The 20,393-nt window shown below is 40.4% G+C and overlaps 1 protein-coding gene across 1 annotated transcript in view; it reads left to right on the forward strand.

The window, feature by feature from the left end:
* znf385c (zinc finger protein 385C) overlaps nt 1–20,393 on the forward strand; it is a 139,324-nt gene that overhangs the window by 40,992 nt on the left and 77,939 nt on the right. The window contains exon 2 of the mRNA XM_058653599.1: nt 2,805–3,119. Within this exon, the coding sequence (XP_058509582.1) occupies nt 2,807–3,119 (313 nt within the window). The 5' untranslated portion in view covers nt 2,805–2,806. The remainder of the gene's footprint in view (nt 1–2,804; nt 3,120–20,393) is intronic.

The following is a 20,393-nucleotide window of genomic DNA, read 5'->3' on the forward strand; positions in this document are numbered from 1 at the left end:
CATTGCACAATAGCTATTTCCGTGTACACAATTATTTCCTTGACTTATTTAACAACGTTTGGCGATTTCTTTTGTGATTGTCGATGTCATTATTCAGAAACAATGTAACATTATTTGCATGGCGACTCCTGCATCTGGAAAACAGGCTCTGTCAAGCAATACTACCAGTTTAGGTCAAGGATGTTACTGTAATGTATTTTGTTAAAATTGATTTATTTAAATTAGTATTGAAAGTATAGATCAGGAATCGCCACTGAAGTGCAGATATAAACCTCAATACAGCCCTTTTCTTGACTGATTCACAAGGCAGATGATGATTTTTGTGACCTTGACCTTTGAATGCCCAAATCTAATCAGGCAATCACTGACTCTAAATTAGACATTTGTGGCAAAACAGATTTTGGGTTAGATAGACACCGCCCACTTTGAATCTCCATCTGATTGAGACTGGGCTGTGACAGAGGACAGAGGGCGTGTGTGTGATGTATGCTCTGCGTGCTACGATCTGTAGATCTTCATTCAGGGTTTTTGTTTTCGCAGCGATGCTAATTCGGGATGTGTAGCCGAGTAGCTTGGCAGGGGTACGAGGAGGTTGCGTGGTCGACGAGGACCACAGAGATTTTCTTCATTCGGTGCCAGAGAGCAGCGTTGCTCAAAGCTTTTGAGAAAACATCTGATGGAACCTCTTGAGTGTTCCCAGATTGGCAACATGAATAGCAGCTTTCATGGAGGCTGCTTGCCCTAATGTGTTCTTTAACTGCCTGTATGTGTGTGCCCTTACTTGTGTGCGAATATTTTCATGCATGTAGGTATGTGTTCATCACAGAGTCACTTTACTTGTGTGTGTGTGTGTATGTGTGTGTCTGAGTGGTTTTAGTGTTTACACAAATAACTTGCGGCGGAGGCAATAAGCCAGCAGCAGAAATGCACAGCTGGGTGTATTTCAGGGTCTTTTTTTCCCCCCCCCAATGTAATGTCTCAATCCTTCACAGAGCCACTCTGGAATCTACCTTTTCATTTATTTATGCAAACAGTAGCTGCATATAAAATAAAGCAGCTCCTCTGTGCAACAGTCATCCTGTCTGACCACACACAGCTCAGCTCTGCCTGGAGAACCAGACGTGCATGTTTGTTTGTTTGTCTGCCTCCTTTTGATATCGCTGTGCTGCTTTTCCTACATTTCAACATTTATATAATCCAGTCACAGGTCGGCATAACTGGTGGTATGTAACTCGGCTTACTAAACATCATCAGGACCGATTTAAAAGCCATGTTTATTGTTTTCTTCTTCACCCATCTGAACCAGAGATAATCCACAGCTACTGCTGCACCTATTCTGTCCTGCACAGCTGCACAGGCAGCACGCAGGCGTTGAGTCATCACAAGTGAAATGGCTCGACGGTGGGGCCTCGCTGGTCCTCAGAGAGCCACACTGCAGCCCTCTGTCTCCCCCAAGTGGTACGTGATCGCACCCCATGACCACCGCCACATGGACAGTGTGCCCGCCGCGTGTCTTTTAAGAGCTGCCTGTGCACGCGTCTGTGTGTGCAGTGCAGGGCAGGGATGACAAACATCAGGCAGGAGCGGGGTCAGATTCCACACACTCTCTTCCTCTACAAAGGGGATTCTGGGGTATTTTCTTTTGCCTGTGTGTGTGTGTGTCCCCTGTGGCTCTCAGGTTTTAACACGGTGGTTTTGTATGCTGTGTGAGTCCAGTCAGGCCAGCCTGGGGAAAATGATACCTCCGTCTGTGCACACGGCCTGACTCTACTACCTGCTGTGTTGCACATGTTAATGCTGGGATGCTTTGGAAAGAGAGACAGGCTCTGAAATGTAACTTGAGTATGTTTTGATGTGGTCTGACACCTTAATATTATGTGTGTGGTCATTGGTCACTCAGTGTGTGTGTGTGTGGTCTTTTGCACTGGTTCTTAGGACTTCTTTGCCATATCATAGTGTTCATGATAATACATGTAATATAAAAATTAAAGAGAAAATACACAGTTCAAGTAATGAATTACATGCTGACAGTTATTGTGTCTGATAAATCTATTCAACTTGGCATAATTTCATATAAAAAAAATACAAACTTAAAGACAGAATTTAAGAATAAATATATATATTTGTTTACCATTCACGGTAAACAGTTAGAAATAGTCCTAAAATAAATGCATTAGATGTATTATATTTAACAGTTTATAGATTGCTTTTGCCATTTTAAGACAGTGGCATCCTTTGACAAACATAATAATATGTGAAAAATTAATTATACTCAGTAATAGCGACATAAAAGTGCTCCAGGCTTTGGCAATCAAAACTAAAATGCCCAAATAAATAAATGTCATAACCACCAGACCAATACTAGAATGAATAAGTAAGTAAACAAACGTGTGCAAATAAAAGTCATTTTATTTCTAATATAGCAAGAAAAAATAATATGGGTAATGTGCAATATTGCTTGTTCTGTTGTGAAAGGGCTGCTGGAGGAAAACTACTTTAATTTTTGCTTTGTTTTACATCTCTGAACTTTACACCTTTACACCCTTCATCCAGAGGGAAGATGTTCCAAGTCATCTTTAAGTCAGTGTTTTGTTTTAGGGTTTTCATTACAGTCGTCCACATATTTATTACATATTATATATTATTTTATTTCTACATACGTTTGCATCCTAAATCAATCAATCCAAAGCAAACGCTTTTATTTTGAAATTCTGTTCTGTGCAATACCTCCATGGATACCATTATTGTGATATTGTGATGGTGGAATGTCAGAGATTCAGAATGTTTCTCCTTCTCGATCACAGGTATGAAACGTCCGTTCAGCCCATCGAACACTGAGCCGGACGAGAGGGGGTTTGACTCCGTGCTGGGGGGTCAGATGGACGTGGAGGAGCCTTGCCAGGAGGAGGGCGCAATGTCAGATGAGCAGTCACCAGGGGGCACCGTACCCTCTGCGCCCTGTAGAGCCAAAAGGGAGAGGAAGCAGCGGAGCTACACGTTGTGTGAGGTCTGCAACATCCAGCTCAACTCAGCCGCACAGGCCCAAATCCACTACAACGGCAAATCCCACCAGAAGAGGCTCAAGAAGATCAGCAATGGCAAGATGCCAAGCAACACAGGTAGGCCTGGAGTGCTGTGCTGTTCCACCGACTGACCGACTGACTGACTGACTGACTGTGTGTTTGTAGCAAATTTCGATATAAATGCAGAACATTGCTCTGCCTGTGAATTTGAAATCACTGTCTAGCACAATAGTCTCATGCAGATTAACAGAATCCCACACACTGTCACCAGCCTCCATGTACCAATCTCCCCACTTTACTTACATCCAAATTGGATTCTTTTTGCTGAAATGTGTTCAGACAGAGCCTTGGGCCACGCACACATAAGTGGAAAAGAAATGAATGAAGTCAGAAAGTGAGAAGCTAATTAAGTGCTGGCTGTGTTTGATGGTTGTTCTCGTGGAAGTAATGTGGCGAGAGCGAGTTTGGACATTTTGTCATTCCATTCACAGCCTTGATTAGGATTCTACTGCAGGGGAGATGATTCTCTCCGTTAGGTTTGACTCCGTTTTTGTTTTTTTTCTTTTTCCCCTGGTCACACGCACGAAAACAAAACAAAACACTTGAAGCACAAAGGAAAACATCCAGGCAGGCAACAAGTTCACACACTCCTGTAAAAAGCCTTATCTTCCCCAAGGTTATTTCACCCGCATCTGTTGGTTTGTTGATATATTTGTGCGTCTTTTACTGGAATTACAAAAAAAAAGTACCAAACAGTTTGAGATGAGTGAGGCATGAGCCAGGGAAGAATATTTTACGTTGATATTTTTTCCTACTTTACTTAATATTGTGAGATACAGCTTTATCCAAAGATGTTTGGGATAATTTTTTATCTATACATGTTTGTGCAGCTGTTATCTATGAGTTTGGATTTTTATTTTATTTATTTACTTAGGGGGACATTGCCCTTAGTGCTCACGCAACATGGATCAGTGCCACAGGAGCACCCTTGGTGAATTGCCGTGGGAATAATACACAACTCCTTATATGGACATCCTGTGTACGTGCGTTTATGGGTCACATCTTCAGGCTTTAAAAAATGCATATTTGTCATCTTCATGTGTGTTGTTGAGTCAAAGTTATGAGTAAAAGACCATTTTTATTTTATTTTTATTCATATAAACGAGCCAAGTGAATTTGTACTGTGACATATTTCCAAATTTCCCAAATTCAATCAGATTTTTTTGCTCAGGTGTGTTTATATAGTTGGTGAAAATGAAAAAAATAATAATAATTTCATCAGATTGTTTATAGGTTGTGCTGAAAATAAGGATAGAAGACACTCTATATTGCACATTCTCATAGCCTTGTATATATATACATATATGTATATAATATATTCCTTATATATATGTATATCTGTACATATATACATATATAAGGAATATATTATATATATTCCTTTGCTGCTGAAGCGTTTGAGAATTGTTGCAGATTGAGGTCAGAATCTGTCGGTTTCATCACATCAGTGGATCTTATAGTTGTAACTTTAAGAAGGCGATAAAAAGGGATTGTGTGGTTGTATGTAAGCAGCACAATCTCCGTAAATGAACCAATCGCATGGCTTTTATTTGCCTGGGTATTGTTTATGTGTGATGACACAGCTCTGAGAGAGGAGTAGGTCATGTCTAAAGTGCAAGTTTAAGTTAACAGGAGGAAACTTTTGCCAATAACATGGGGGCAGCAAAACTTTCGGAAATTGTTCCAAAAATGCCAGTGTTGACAGAAAGCTCAACAGTAGACACAGGGCTTTCAGATTTATCTCCATCAGTCTGGTCCAGTCCTGAGATCAGCACATAACAACCTCACATACTCTACTGAAAATGGAGTTTTAGCATTTATGCACAAAGTGCTGAGGCACGTACTTTTACTGAGAAAGCAAAATAGTTTCCATGTGTGTCGTTACCCTTAAATGTTTGCTTCTTTCTCCCTTTCTTTGGAATAAGCATATTTTTTTCAGTGTTTTCTAAATGAATCCTCAATTATCTGACATCATGATAGTTACTGATATCGACTGAGTTTTTGTTGTTTTGTTTTTATCGTGATAACCTTGTACACCGTATCATCCGGGCCTCTTTGTCTTCCCCTTCTTTGACTTGCAGCTATTCACTGCATTTAAAGCCCTGCTGTTGTGTGATTCACGTGGTCAATCTGCAGCAGAGGCAGCCACTGAGGCAGAGCTGACAGCAGACTGTCAGCTCTGCAAATCAATGGCTTTTCACAATTTCATACAGTAACTCCAACGCTTCATTTCACCATTTATTTTTTTCTAACTCCACAAACTAAAGACTGCAGAGTGACTGCAGCTCAAATCGTCGACTCGTCAGAGACACACAGGTGGATCCAAAAGTGTGGCACCACCAAGTCTAATTTACTGTTATACCACCACTTAAACCAGAGTGAAATAAATGTATGATGATGTGCAGGTGTACAGCAGCCTTCGATCAGAAAAACTGCTTTTTAAATCTTTACTTTACTCTTGTGTGTCTACTGTAGGTTACAGGCGAACAAACAAATAGTATACAATAAGAACAGTCAACATGACATGACATGTGATAATATTGGCATTACTGAACATTTGGAAACTGTACAGAAACCTCGGAACGTCCTTGTGTTTTTCCTGCGTTTGGTTTTTGTTGTTGAGCTCCTTGAAAAATGTGTCTTTCACAGTCTTCAAGTGGCTCCACTCACGTTGAGTGGGTGCTTACATCGAGTGACTAAGTCTGTGACAGTCGGGTCTCTCTGGTCTTTGAGTGGTTCTCACAAAAGCTTTGAGGAACATTTAGGGTCATCATTTGATATCTTCCTCTTCTTTTTTTTGACTGCACCCTTATGTGTGTAAATAGCAATCTGGGAATCCTAGATTTTTGTTTAAGTGGTCCTCTAAAACCACCGCTAGGAGAAATCCACAGACAGAGCTGAAGAAGTCTCTTGGATGAGAGGTGAAACGTCTTCGACTCAGCTTAAGCAATCCCAGTTGCCTACAGTCAACTACTGAACTGCAGTACTGTACTATGTTTATATAGTTAATGCTGTATCTGTGATAAAATTGTTTCCTTTGAGATACGTTAATATAAATTCTTCTTATTCTTATAAATTCTCCTCCAATCTAGTACACTGTACATGTTTGTAGAGTTAAATCGCAGTATCTGTCGGGAGAAAAAAAAACCAAAACCTTCCGCGTGAATCGTTTAGCTCGGACGCAAACTGATGTGATTATGCAGCAACGCACTGATCACATGCTGTTGAAATCATCACACTGCTGCTGGTGATTTGGATGCAAGAGTTTTGTGTGTTTGTGTTGTGTTATCTTTGTATTTTGTGTTCGGGACTGAGAGAGAGAGAGAGAGAGAGAGAGAGAGAGGGAGGAGCGGGCATGCTGAACTGTTGTGGTGTGCAGATTCTCTCTGACATGCAGTCACAATCACACAGCCTTATCTCTGCTCACCTTCTGCTGACTCCCTCAGGCAGACAGTCCTGCTGTGTCCTCAGCTCCACCACAGTTTTCTTTGCTGTGCATGTGCGTGTGTGTGTGTGTGTGTGTTGTCAGGTTCAGGTATTTATAGAATTTCCTAAATGTTCCAGAGACTGTAACTTGTGCCGTGGAACGTAAATATGTGCCTCAGTGCGTTTCGGGTTTGCATCAGCCCACATTACGTTCAGTGAGACATCTGTGTCTCGCATGGGATTTTTGCATTATATGTTCAAAGCCTCCATGGGTGACGATGTTTTGTTTCCCTTAAATGAATGTATACGTGTGTGTGTGTGTTTCTCCCAGCGAGTTGTCTCCGTGTCAGCGTGCATTGCCCTCTCTATCTGCTTCACTGAGCTGACAGAGGGTCAGAGGGCTTTTCCTCTCTCCCTCTCTTTCTCCTGTCTCCTTTCCTTACACTCTGTCCTTCTTCTCCTCTCTTTCCTCGTGTCGTGGAGGGTTGTATATGTGGTGCAGCCAGTCCTTCTTAGAGGTGAATATGTCAGTGATTGACGTTATTTCACTCTGTTGTCTGTAGTCTAATACACAGAGGAGCGTGCTGGTGGATCTGAAGGAAACCAGATGTTTAAACACTGTGACAATGTCATGTTATTTGCTAATACATGCCTGTTTAAGGCCTGTTATATTTTAGAAATAAAGACTTCCTGTAAATGCTGGCAGGCATAAACAAAAATTTTCTTTTAATCCGATATAAATGAGGTGCTTTTTCATGCCACAGAAAGAATTCAGCTCTTTTACAGATATAAAACTGCTCAACAAAGGGAGAGCGATAGTACTTTTAGGTTATCATGGCTCTTTTATACCTGCTAATGTTGCCAATATGTCATCCTGTCCCAAAAGAAGAAACAGCGGTGATGCTCGTAATCATTCAATGTCACCGCGAGAAAAATATGCTGAAATGTCCTTCTTTTTATTTGAAAAAATCTTCGTCCTTTGTCCTGCATTGTGTTCACTATTATTATGACTAGCACTACAAGTGAGCAGTTCAGTCCAGAAAGAGGAAAACAGAAATTCAGTCCAGATGCCGTTTCTCATTCTCATTATCCTCAATGTCTTCCGCAAGACGTTGCCTCCGCGTTGCATCCGTGTCCGTGCGTCACGTGTGTTGTGATGTGAGGCTATAGCGCGCACGCAGACGTTCTCACAGAGAAACATGTGTTTATAAAACAACTTAAAACACCTGTGATGAGTTAGTGCACGTCTGAGTGTGTCACCCACGTAGAGCTGAAACGATTAATCGATGAATCGATTATTAATTGATTACTAAATTAATCGACAACTATTTTGATAATCGATGAATCGGTTTGAAGCTTTTTTCATGATTAAAACAAGATTTCTGATTGTTTAAGCTTCTTAAAATATGAATATTTTCTTCATTTCTTTGCTCTGGATAACAAATTAATCATTAAAAGTCAATCATTGTGGTTTGTGGACAAAACAAGACATTTGAGAACATCATTATTTCCAGGTTTGACGAAACACCGATCAACATTTTTTATGGTTTTCTGATATTTTATGGACCGAACGATTCATCGAGAAAATAATTGACGGATTAATCGGTTATGAAAATAATCGTTAGTTTAGTACATGGGCTCAGTGAGAAACTTGCATCTAAAAACAAATATATTATACCAAACATTTGACATGGTGAAAGGTTTTAATAGAAGCACAATCAATTATTGGCATTACTGGCTAAAATGGAGAAGAGTTAAAGATGAATAGGAGATCTGGTCAAAATTTCACTCTGAAACCACAAAACTCAAAACTTAATGAATATTAACTCGATGTCATGAATCATGGATGATCTTGTGTGTGGTCGTGTGTGAGATCTTCCGACAGGACCACACCAATCCACGTAAACCTTTTTACCGCTTCATTGCTTACATTGTAAGTTGTAAACTAAATTGTAACATTTAGGAGGGTTTATTGGCAAAAAAAATTTAATATACTAGGGCTGCCAAGATTAGTCGATTAAATTAATCGGCGAAAAATTTAATAATCAACGTAAACGATTATTTTTCAAAGCTTTCTTTTTCTCACTGCCGCTGCACCTTCCACTGTCTCATCTGCCCTGCCTGACGCACTTGCGCACTAGTGGTAATCGGGGTTAGCTGTGATGTCACCGGAAAAGTTATGCCCAAACAGTATCATGGCTAGTCCAAAATAAAAGAGAAGAATGTGCAAGGCAAAATCTGCAAAGCAGAACTTGCCTTCCATGGCAGTACGACGGTGATGCACGAGCATCTGAACAGGAAGCACGCTGTGGCTGATTAAATTGTTTAAAGAAGAGGGACAGTCGTCTCGGTAAGCTAATTGGCTAGTTAGCTACTTACTTATATCTGTAAACGTTTATATTAACGATGATGATTTCATTAGCCTTAGCACACATATGTAATGTGTTTGCTGTTACGTTATAACGGCGATGTCATGTTTGAATAGGAAATGTGATAACGCTAATGTTTTATAATATATATTCATAGTGCATAGTTTTTGGTTCCATTTAACAATGCACTAAACATTTGCAGCTAAAACTTGGTTGTGCCTTCATTTTATTTTATTTATCACATTAAAAAATGTCTTCAAAGTGGAATGAACTATCATCTTAATTGTCTTTAAATACATATAAATCTACATCGCAATCACTAATACTACTGCAAAAAAGAGCCATAAGAATAGTTCATAAAGTTGGATATCGAAATCATACAAATTTATTATTTTTAAAGTCAAAAACAATAAAGTTCATGGATATTGTAGAATTAAAAATGGCACAAATAATGTTCAAAGCAAAAAATAATTTATTACCTGGTCATTTACAAAGACTATTCTTCAATAGAGAAGGGGGTTATAATCTGAGGGGGAAGTTAGATTTGAAAACTGTTACTGTGCGTACTACATTGAAAGGTTTTTGTATTTCAATCCGGGGGGTAAGACTGTGGAACAGTATGAATGTAATGTTGAGGCAATGTACAAGCCTGACTCAGTTCAAAAAGAGGTATAAAGAAGGGATTTTCATAAGGTACAAGGAGGAAGAAGGAAGTCCATAATCACAGATTATATGATGTAATAAAATAAAATAAAATTTAAAAAAAGAAAATGGATATTGTATATAAAGAAAGAAATGAATGAATGGATTGGTTAATAAAAGCTAAATAGTTTTTTTTTTGTTTTCTTTTGTATGTTTTGTTTTTACATGTTCGAAATAAACGAATAAATACTAAATACTATTTTTAGTTAGCACATACCTTAAACACTTCAAGCTGGAAGCTAATGATGGTTATAATAAGCTGAAATTTACATATGATCCAATTAGTCGACTAATCGCAAAAATAATCGGTGAAGAGTCGATTATCAAAATAATCGTTTGTGGCAGCCCTGTATACTACCCATGACTGTGTTTGTTTTATCACTTTAAGCAGGAAGCGTATACTTTATAAAAAGGAAATGAAAAGAAAGGATCATTATTGTCATTATACAACCGAAATTGCACAACAAAATTACAAGGTCAGGTGGAGGGTTGCTCAGAGCCGCCGCGACTGAACGTGCCACAACCAATGTGTCTCCATGCCGCCATCTCGCAGCTCAAAGCAGCCACAGCGTTGCATTTCACATTTTTGTCACAGAAGCTTCCAACACTTCCTCTAACTATAAACCCTCCCGTAAGCAGAGTCCAGAGCCTGCTCCTCTGAGGCAGACTGGCCTTAATCCTGTATAATGAGCATCGCTATTCATTTTGGCCAAGGCCACACGCGGACATGAATGAATGAAACGTGCCACACCCCCTGACAGAAATGCCTTACACGCACCTAATCACATTCGCACACATCACACAGCTGAATTGTGCGTCCGTTATTAATCACTTTCCTTTTTCAGAGCAGATGATCAAATGATGATGGAAGGTTGTGGAGCGAGGGGAAGAGAGAGAGAGAGAGAGGGGGGGGGAGTGGACGGCAGTGTGGTCCCGGCACAGCTGCTCGTCAGTCTATAAATCTAACGGTGCCACTGCACACTGTTTGTATGTTGGAAATATGACGCATTCATTTCCTCATGCGAAGGGAGGCAGAGAATAAGCACTTGTTTATTTAGATGCTCTTTTCATTTTCCTTTAATTAGTTTTCTTTTGCAGTGTATTTTCATGTGCTTGTGTAACATGAGCCTCTCTTCCTCATCGTCCCCGTCTGATTCCGTCTCCCTGCTTCTGTTTTAATAAAGCGTGAGGAATTGGATTAAAGGCATAGATTTTCCACATGAATGCATCTGCACATGTGCGTTTTATTTTTGTGCTCCTTTGCCATTTTCCGATTTCTTTATTTATTTTTTTTCTCTTTTTCTCCCAGCAGCGTGAAATGGCTCCTGAAGCCTTTGGACATGCAGTAGATTTGAATACATTGTTGTTTTGTGTGTGTGTGTGTGTGTTTGTGTGTGTGTGTGCGTGTGTTGATCTTCTTGTCTCTTCTGGTCCTTCTGATGTTTTTACGTCTCTAGTTTCTGCTTGTTGTTTTCCCCTGTTTATCAGTTGCGATATGAATAGACGCTGCTGGTTGATGTGTGTGTGTAATTCCAGGAAATACTTGCCTTCCACATCATGTGGTTTTCATGCTGCAGGCGAATAATAACTTTTTACAGATGTATCTAAAAAAAAAAAAAAAAGTCTAAATAAATGAAAAACATAAAATACAAATATTGTAGTGACCTATTTTATATTTGTGCATATGAAAATCATTTCAATCAAGAGAAGCTCTTTGGTTTTTTCCATGTGCTGTCTTTTTCTGTAGTTTATCTCCTGAAATGTGATGTGGCTGTGGAGTCCTGCCCTTTTGTCCTACCCCTCCTCTCCAGATACCCCCCCCCCCACACACACACACACACACACACACACACACTCACTTCCTCCTCTCTGCTTTGCCCCAGGGTGCGCCCCTGTATGACTGCAGTTCACACTCTGGGAAAAGGTCGGCAGGCATATACCGGGGCGGACACACGGGGCCCAGTCAAGCGAGAAACATGAGGAGCGAGGCTCATAAGGCCACGGGGAGAGGGGCGCATCTCTCAGAAATCATCCGATGTCTGTGTTTGCCGGGGCTCTGACAGGTCGACTAGCTCTGTCTGTGGAGAAGGCCAAGCGGATCTCACTATCAGCCCTTATCTCACCTGTCTCATGCACAAACCCATCGCGCCAAAGCGGCGTCAGACATCCGTGCGATGACTCTGGCAGTTTTTAAAATGTCATTAAATACCATTTGTTTTCAACAGTGTTTTGGAAATTGTGCGTCGCAGGTGACCCTTTCTCGCTCACTTTAACGAAGTCACTTTTGTTATTCTCAAATTATTCTCCAAACTCAATCAGACTTTTCATCGGATTAAATGTAGATGCACTCACTGGCCACTTTGAGGTGTCAGGAGTGGTTTTCTTGCTTCAAATGCTGTTTTTCCACTATATAGTACCGGCTCACAACGACTCGGTTTGGTTAGTTTTCCATTACAGTATAGTACCTCCTCAGCGTGGGAGGGGTCATCACAGCACGGCTGCATGAAAATGCCGTGACTTCATTTTATACAAGACACACACAAACTAGTGACTTGTAAAGCAGTTGTTTTCGATGTACTAAATCATTAGAATCAGTTCATTAAACAGATTTGATCGGTCTGTCCTGCATAACCGGAGCACAGACTACATCTGCAGGCTTTCAGCAGTGCTATTGATGTTAAATGATGAGATTTTAGACATTTCCGCGCTAAATGTTGGAGATTAACGCACGTTTTCGGAAGTGTTAAGTCTTTTTAACTGATCTACAGTTCGGTTTGATTCTTGTGTCGGACGTCTCTTCCAGCGACAGCACTCTGACCAATCAGTGCATGGCAGTCTGACGACGTCGCACATAGTATTGGCTCAGCTCGCTTGGAACCTCGCCAGAGCAGGTGCTAAAAAAAAGTACCAGGTATCATCGCTAAAGGAAAAGCTAAAATAACTGTGCCGTGCCGAGGTGAGTCGAGTAGCGCTAGTGGGAACACGCCAAAATGTTGTTGTGCATTCAGAGATGGATTAGCACTTTGAGGTTTGTTGTTCAAATGTAAAGTGCAATACAAATAAAATCTATTATTATTATTATTATCATTATTATTATTATGGTCTATTCTTCTCATTCTGATCCTTGGTTTGAATGTACAGTATGTTGTCTGGACCATGTCTACATGCCTAAATGCATTGGGATACATCAAACATAGTGTGTGACTTGCAGACCCTCTCTCTTTGTGTTATGGCCACTCTTGTTTGGTTCCCCCAGTGGTACTTTACAAAAAAAAAGGCCCATAAAAGGCTTTCTTTCCAGTCCTTTTATCCACTCCCCACCACCCCCACCTCACTCCCACCCCCACCCCTACACAAATCAAACCTCCACCTTAACCATCCTCTGATCACCATCATTACGGTCCTTTAAAAGGGCAAAATTACAGCAGAGTGACTTATTACCGGTTGTATCCAGGGACTGGATGGAGGTAAGAGAGGGAAAAGGTAGACTGGAGTAAAGGGGGAGATAAATCAGAGGAGGTGCATGAGCAAGGTTCTGAAAGGGGATGGATCTCGTCAGCAGGACAGAGACTGAGGGACCGGGTAAAGATTAGAGGGAAGATTGAGAGGCTGGCTTGATTATAGTGGGTGGGAGGTGGATGAGCAACGCAGACAAACACTGTCATTTACAGAGCGAGGATGGCCTGTAATGGACACATGATATATGGAGCCGGAAAGTTTGCTCTGCCGCAAAGTTACCAAAGTTCACACATACCTCTCATCCTTCACACACACACACACACACACACACACACAACGGAAGTAATGCAGAATCCGTCTCTTGTAAGAGTCAATGATGCTCCATCCAGAATTTGCTGTTTTTGTTTGTAAATGCATACATTCTGCTCCAGAGAAGCCTGTAGTCCACAGTATCCTGGTATTTTAGAGCCGTAGAACTGAGAAAATTAAATTAAATTAAATTAAATTAAATTAAATTAAATTAAATTATTTTTGTTTGAAAACCATGTTGCTGATTAGTATGGACGGGCAAAAACGGAAACTTTTGGAAATTGGACGATGCAGTTATCTGCATTCACCTCCTGATTGGTTCTTGTTGGGCACGACATCACCTTCTCTGATTCATCATGCTTGTGTCACATGACCCTGCCACCCCCCCACCCCTGGAAGACAACAAACCGCCTCACCCACCAGTGTAGAAAGTCTGAGGATGTTGATGTACTAGCGTTTGTCATGTATTTTGTCTTGTTTATTTTCTAGTGTGATGTTGATGAGGTAGCTCCACATTCATTATCAGTCCTAACTAATTCTCCTTTTTCCCACGGGGCCCCATTGTTGTTTGCCTCCTGGGACCTGATTGTACAGCGAGTTCCATCACCGCCTGTTGACCTGTCGTGCTTTTGACAGGACGTAACAGTTGGTTCTGAGCGCCGTGTGTATGTGTGTGTGTGGACAGGATTATTTTCAAAAACAGAGGAGGGAAAACCTGCTTTTTTTCAAAAACAAACACCCACGTGTGAACTAGGCCTAGTACTAGGTTGTTGTTTTTTTTGTGTGGAAGTTGATCTAATCCCACGAGAGCCCTCGCATCACATCGTATGAGCGCGTTGGATGGTAAAGTAGTCCGACAGTGTTGGAGGCTCGCTGAACCTCGTGGAGACCCTCTCTGTGTCATACACCTAAATGAAGGAGACAGGCTTTAGTAAACAGATGTAAACTCAGCGGAAAAGCGGTGGGAGCCAAAGTGGGAGGTTGATGCACGGATGATGCACTGACAAACACAGAAAGAGACGACTCTGTGTGTGTGTGTGTCGCTATACGTGACCGCAGCGTAATGAACGGAACATGCTCGTGCTCTGAGAAACATTTTTCATATCTGTAATTCATAACCAACCTTTTCTATCCATTTTATGATGTCATATTATAGTAATGCTATGTAAAGTGCAGGGTTTTATTGGCTTCTTTGCAAACACGGCAACAACATGCAGCCAAAGCACAATCTGAAAGCAAAATGAAGAAGAAGGAAAATAAGTTTTATACTTTACAATCAGCACTATGTGGCTTTTGACTAATAAAATAAAAGCACACCAAATTGTAGATGAACACATCTACTGTGTGCAGGTAAAGTGCAGTAATGCATTTTCTTAAAAAAGGAAAAGTTAATAGTCAATCAAATGTGATTGGGAAGAGGTTCTTTTTAGGGGAAAATGGATTTTACCTCCGGTGCTCAAAGCTACAGTGAATATTCTCCACCGCACTGTTGCCTTTCAAGTGTGTTGGAGAATCTTTGTACTGTAAAAACACGACGGTCCAAACTTTCCGCCTGTTATGCAGTGCTGAACAAATGTGTTTGACCACCGCTGCCCTAAATGAACAACATTAATTATCTAAATCATTTTCTGTAATAGTTTCTGTTATCCATGTATTTTCAAATTTAGAGTTTACCAAAAAAGAAAAAAAAACAGAACAAATATTAAAGCACTTTATTATTATTTCTTGATTAAAATGTCAAATTATAGTTGTTTATTTGCATTCCCAAACAGAAAAATGTGTTTCAGTGATTGAATGTTATGCTTGATTAATTTCTCACATTGCAGAAATGTTTAAAAATGTGGATTCAGTTTATTATTTTAGAAAGATCTCTGATTTTATGACAGGTGGTCTAATACATTTGTGACACTGTGTATTTTTTTTATTTATTCATTTTTTATTTAACCTTTTATTTAACCAGGAAAAATGAAAACTCTCTTTTTCAAGATACCATTTACATGATTACATTGTATCCTATTGAGAGGGGAAAATTATGATAATAACAATAACTAAGCAGGAAAATCAAAAACAGTGTCTTTATAACTCAGTACTACATACAACATTTTGCCTTCTTTTCTTATGAACATAAGAGCCTCATTCTAGGGTAATAAATAACAATTCATACAATCAGGTCTATTTACAAATTAAGTTTAATTATTTCATGTGCAAATTCTGCCAAATAAAGATCATTTAATAATGGATATGTTATAAATACAGTCAATTCACAAAATTCCGTGTTTCTCAGATCTGGCCTTGTAATAGTTTGTGTGTCAACATCGTGACTCGTGATCTCACCTGCTGTAGTGAACGGACGCCACTCCCTCGACATTTTATGCAAATGTACGGCCAGTTCTCTGGTGAGCATGTCCAAAAGAGACACGTTCAGGTCATCCTGACTCTCTCACACATGGCAACCACAACTACACACTCTCTCTCACACACACACACACACACACACACACACATATACCCTGCCATTTAGAGATGGAGTGAGGCAACTAATGGATGATTTTCATTGTTATTCATGTATTAATTTATTCGCTCATGGCAGACGTGGAACAGGGCTGTAATATGCAGATGTGGGTTTGTTTCTCGATGGGAATTTTCTGGTCCACTGCCTGTAGCTGTCACTAATAATAAAGACAGGCAAGAGAGAGAGAGAGAGAGAGGTGGAGGCGGAAAAGGGAACAGGGGGATGGAGAGAGAGAGAGTGGGAGTTTGAGAGGGAAGGTTGAGATGCCTCCAGTCATAATCCAACTCTAAAACAATCCTCTCTTTGTGTACACACACACACACACATGTTGGCAGGTAGTGACCAGGTGGGTTCTCACTGTGAATGATCTTGTCCTTGACATGAAGGTGAGCTTGTACAGTTGTCCTCTCCCTGTTGTTGACAAGACACCTGAGCAGCTGCAGGCTGTAGCTCCTCCGTCTTTAGATCAGCAGCAGAATATTAGGACCATTTGAAACGATACGGTTGACATGGCAACACATGAAAGTGCCACTTCCTGTCCACCACAGGGCTAAATTCAGTCAGTGAGTTTACTCAAGTAGTTGTTTGGACAGTTTTCAATCAAACTTTGTAATTGTAATTACTTGAAGATTAGGCAACTATTCTTAACCAAAACAAGCTCTCTGATTGTTCAGCTCCTTAAGTATCATTAAAACAAAAAGAAAAAAAAAAGGGAATTTGTGGACAAAACAAGACGTTTGAGAACATCATTATTTCAAGGCTTGGTAAACACTTATCCAATTTTTTCTGACTTTTGATGGGCCAAAAAAACAAGAAAAAGAATCAACATTTTAATCGATTCTGAACGTAATTGAAAATTATAATGATATTAAAGGTCCAGTTTATAAGAATTAGTGACATCTAATGGTGAGGCTGCAGATTGCAACAGATGAACCACTAAAACCCCCTTAAAATCTTTTAACACCAAGGTTTCTTAAACGGTTTCTGAAAGCTGGGAAGTTGCACGTCAAAGTCAACATGTGGTTATTACGGTAGTTTCACTCGTGCTGTTACAGGAAGCCGGTGAATCAGCATCTTTGTCACCAGAGAGGAGAGACTTGGAAAAACACCTGTATTTGGACATGGAGACAAAAACTGAAACAAATGTTATTTCAAATATGTTTTATACTGTTCAAGTTTCAAATTGTACAACTACAGTGTTTTTTTTCTAAATTAAACCTTTTGTTTTACTTAATTTTAAACTATTTAACATGCTGTAAATTGTAAATAACTGCCAGATGATGAAGGATATTTTCTTTTATGGTTAAAATAAGCCAAAAAAAAAGTCCAGACGGACATTTTGAGGCATAGGTGTTAAAGGGTTAAAGCAAACTACATACCTGAAAGGATGTAAACACGCTTTCAAAACTCTCTCCACTCACTTTTCCTGTTTCCTTCTTCTTGGTTGATTTATGCAGCAGGTTTTATGTGGGCAGAGCCAGATTTCTTTATTTGCGCTGTAAGCTTTTCACTTTAAAACCTCTGTTCGGGCTCCTGAACGTTACACACTGGACCTTATTATAGCAAGATAAGGATTCCAGCATGATACACAAATACAAGTCTCACAAAGATACAGTAGGGCAGGTGAATGAAGCTGTGGACTGTAACCAGGTCGTCAGGCAGTGATGTTCCAATGGCTCAAAGAATGTATGTAGTGAACGACCAAAAGAACTCAACTGTTCATACAGTGAAGGCATTAGAGACGCACAGTGTGTGTGTGTGTGTGTGTGTGTGTGTGTGTGTGTGTGTGTGTGCTCAGACCCAAGTAAAGGAACTGAAAGGGAACCGATGTAAGGACAGATGTAATGTGTTCTCACTTCTGGTCCTGTCAGCACTCAAGTCGCAGTATTAGAGAGACACAGAGACAGAGACAGAGAGAGTATTATAGCAGCCTGCTCAATATTAAACTATGCTTCCATTTTTCTCTGTCACTCAGAGAGAGACATGGTTGCACTTCAGAGATATTTTAGAGGCGAAAAAAAAAGAGAGAAAGAAAAAAGACAGATGTGAGGCTTTGAATAATACATACTTTGCACTTATCAACACGAGCCATCATTTGAAAAATGAGCAAGCATTTCAACAAAGTGATATAGTGACGGCGGCGCTGTCCGAGACATAAATAGCCGACGATAGTAAGACTCCCCGCGGGCAACCGGCTGTGAGACATGCTGTTTTCTGCTTGTACGGCACAGGGTTTTAGATCCTGCGGGAAGGTCAGAGGCGTGAAGACAAACTGCCGCGCCAGAGGAGTAACGATGTCAAGGACAAGATATTTGCTCACTTTTTCTTTCCCTTCTTTGTTCATCATGGACATGAAGCTCCTCTTGGGTGTGTGTTTGGGTGGTGGAATGAGAAGAGGCCAAATCAGCTGTGACCAAAGAAATTAAGAAAAAGAAAAAAAAGCACACAATGTAAATAAACAAGCAAAGCAAACGACATTGTTGTAAGATGAATAATTTATTAGCCCTTTTCTCTGCCCAATGTTATCATGGAGCAGTTTTTTCTATTTTGCTTGTTTGCTGAACACGCTGAATTGGCCGGCTGAGATAATAAAAGTTCAGACTTCATTAAGTGGGAATTTAAAGTAGGAAATCTTTACTAAAGCTGTGTAACTGCAGCTAGAGCATTATTCTTACAGCGATCACACAAATACAATTGCATCAAGAGTTGTACACATTTTTGGTATTAGTATTATTATTATTATGATTTGTTGTCTGTCAGGGTTTCTGGGCTTAGTCTACTTCACAAAGGAGCGTGTTAAAGGCACATTTAGTGTCTAATATACACCCAATTACAGTCAAAAGTAGAATTTTAAGAGGTTAGGCGTTTAGATCTTTGACCTAAATAGCAATTCACGAGTGCAATCTTTTCCCTTTCAAGTAAAACATCCAGCATTACTCGACAAAACGCGCTGTTTGCCCTTGACACTTGGCTTTCTTCTGCAGAGCTGATTTTAAAAAAGATGATTTCTTCTTCTTCTTCTTCATCAGTTTTTTGAGTAGTTTGTTCTTTGTGCGTCACAGCTGCCAAAAGAAAGTCGTTGGGAGGAAAGTGTCCTTCATTACTCGCAGTCGTGTGCACGAACACGAACAAACAAACCAACGCGGGAGCCCATTTGAATAAAATTCTTATGTAAAGTTAGAAAAGATGTACATACAGTACTCATTTTATTAGGTACACTAATAAACCCGCTCAACTGCTAATTATAGCATTTAGGTATGCACACATGGTGAAGATGATCAGCTGACAGTCAAATTGAACATTAGAATGACGATGAGAGTCGATTTAAGCGACTTTGAATGTGTCATGGTTGTTAGTGCCAGAGTATTTCAGAAACTGATGATCGGCTGGGATTTTCATGCGCTGCCATCTCCGGGATTTGCAGAGAATGGTCCAAAATAGAGAAAATATCCAGCGAGTGGCAGTTCTCTGGGCAAAAATGCCTTGTTGATGCCAGAGGTCAGAAGAGAATGGCCCGACTGGATTACAATGACAGACAAGCAACGGTAATTTGCAGCAGTTTCTCAAATAACCACTCGTTACAACCACAGTGGACAATCGCTGAATACACAACACCTCCAACCTCCAAGCAGATGAGCTGTAGCAGCAGAAGACCACACCAGATAGCACTCCTGCGACTTCAGCAGGCGTATTTTGATATATTATATTACTGGTTTATTATTCCTGATGTATACACCACCTGAGATATAGTAGAATACGCATGTACAGTAGCAGGAATAGGTTAAAAATCAAGCAGAAATACAGATGATTCCACCACTGTTGTAAACACAAACGTCGCCGTATCCATCATGCATGCTGACATCTTGTTCCTCTCGCATTTGCACACACACACACACACACACACACACACACACACACAGGCATGGCTTTCTGGAGCTGAAGCCCACAGGCATGCACCCAGGCCAGAGTCCAAGCCGTGTCAAATCAGCGGAGTCTTCCCCAGAGGCCAAATCTGTAGCGTATAATTAGCTTTTAATCAGCACCCTCATTCAGGCGAGCAGTAAAGATTGGGCTCTGCTTAAAATAAGCATTCAGAAACGCGTGTGAAAGCCTCTGACCCATCGCATCCAATCAGACACACAATATCAAGCGCCCTCCCCGCTGTCCTCTCCGCTCTCGCGTATGCTCGTAAATCTGCTCTTTATTCCCCCCCCCCCCTCCTCTCATCCTGTCTCTTTTATGAATATTTTCCACAGATAATACTCAACGCGTCCTCATTTTTTTTTTAAAGCAAAAGGAACGCAAGCCTCTGCACTTATAGTCCGGCGCTTTGTTTGCCTATTACCAGCGTCTCGCACCTGCACACGAGCCTTTACATAAAGCACAAACAAGCCTGACCTTCATGACACCGTCTGCACTGGAGGGTTTATTTGTATAATCCAATATGTAGAATTTAAAGTGAGAGTCTTTATTAAACAAGCTGCCGGGGGTTCGAGAGTGTAACATTTTAGATGAGCTCATCTCGTCTAATCC

This window comes from Solea solea, chromosome 16, assembly GCF_958295425.1.
Source record: "Solea solea chromosome 16, fSolSol10.1, whole genome shotgun sequence".
NCBI classification, from domain to species: domain Eukaryota; kingdom Metazoa; phylum Chordata; class Actinopteri; order Pleuronectiformes; family Soleidae; genus Solea; species Solea solea.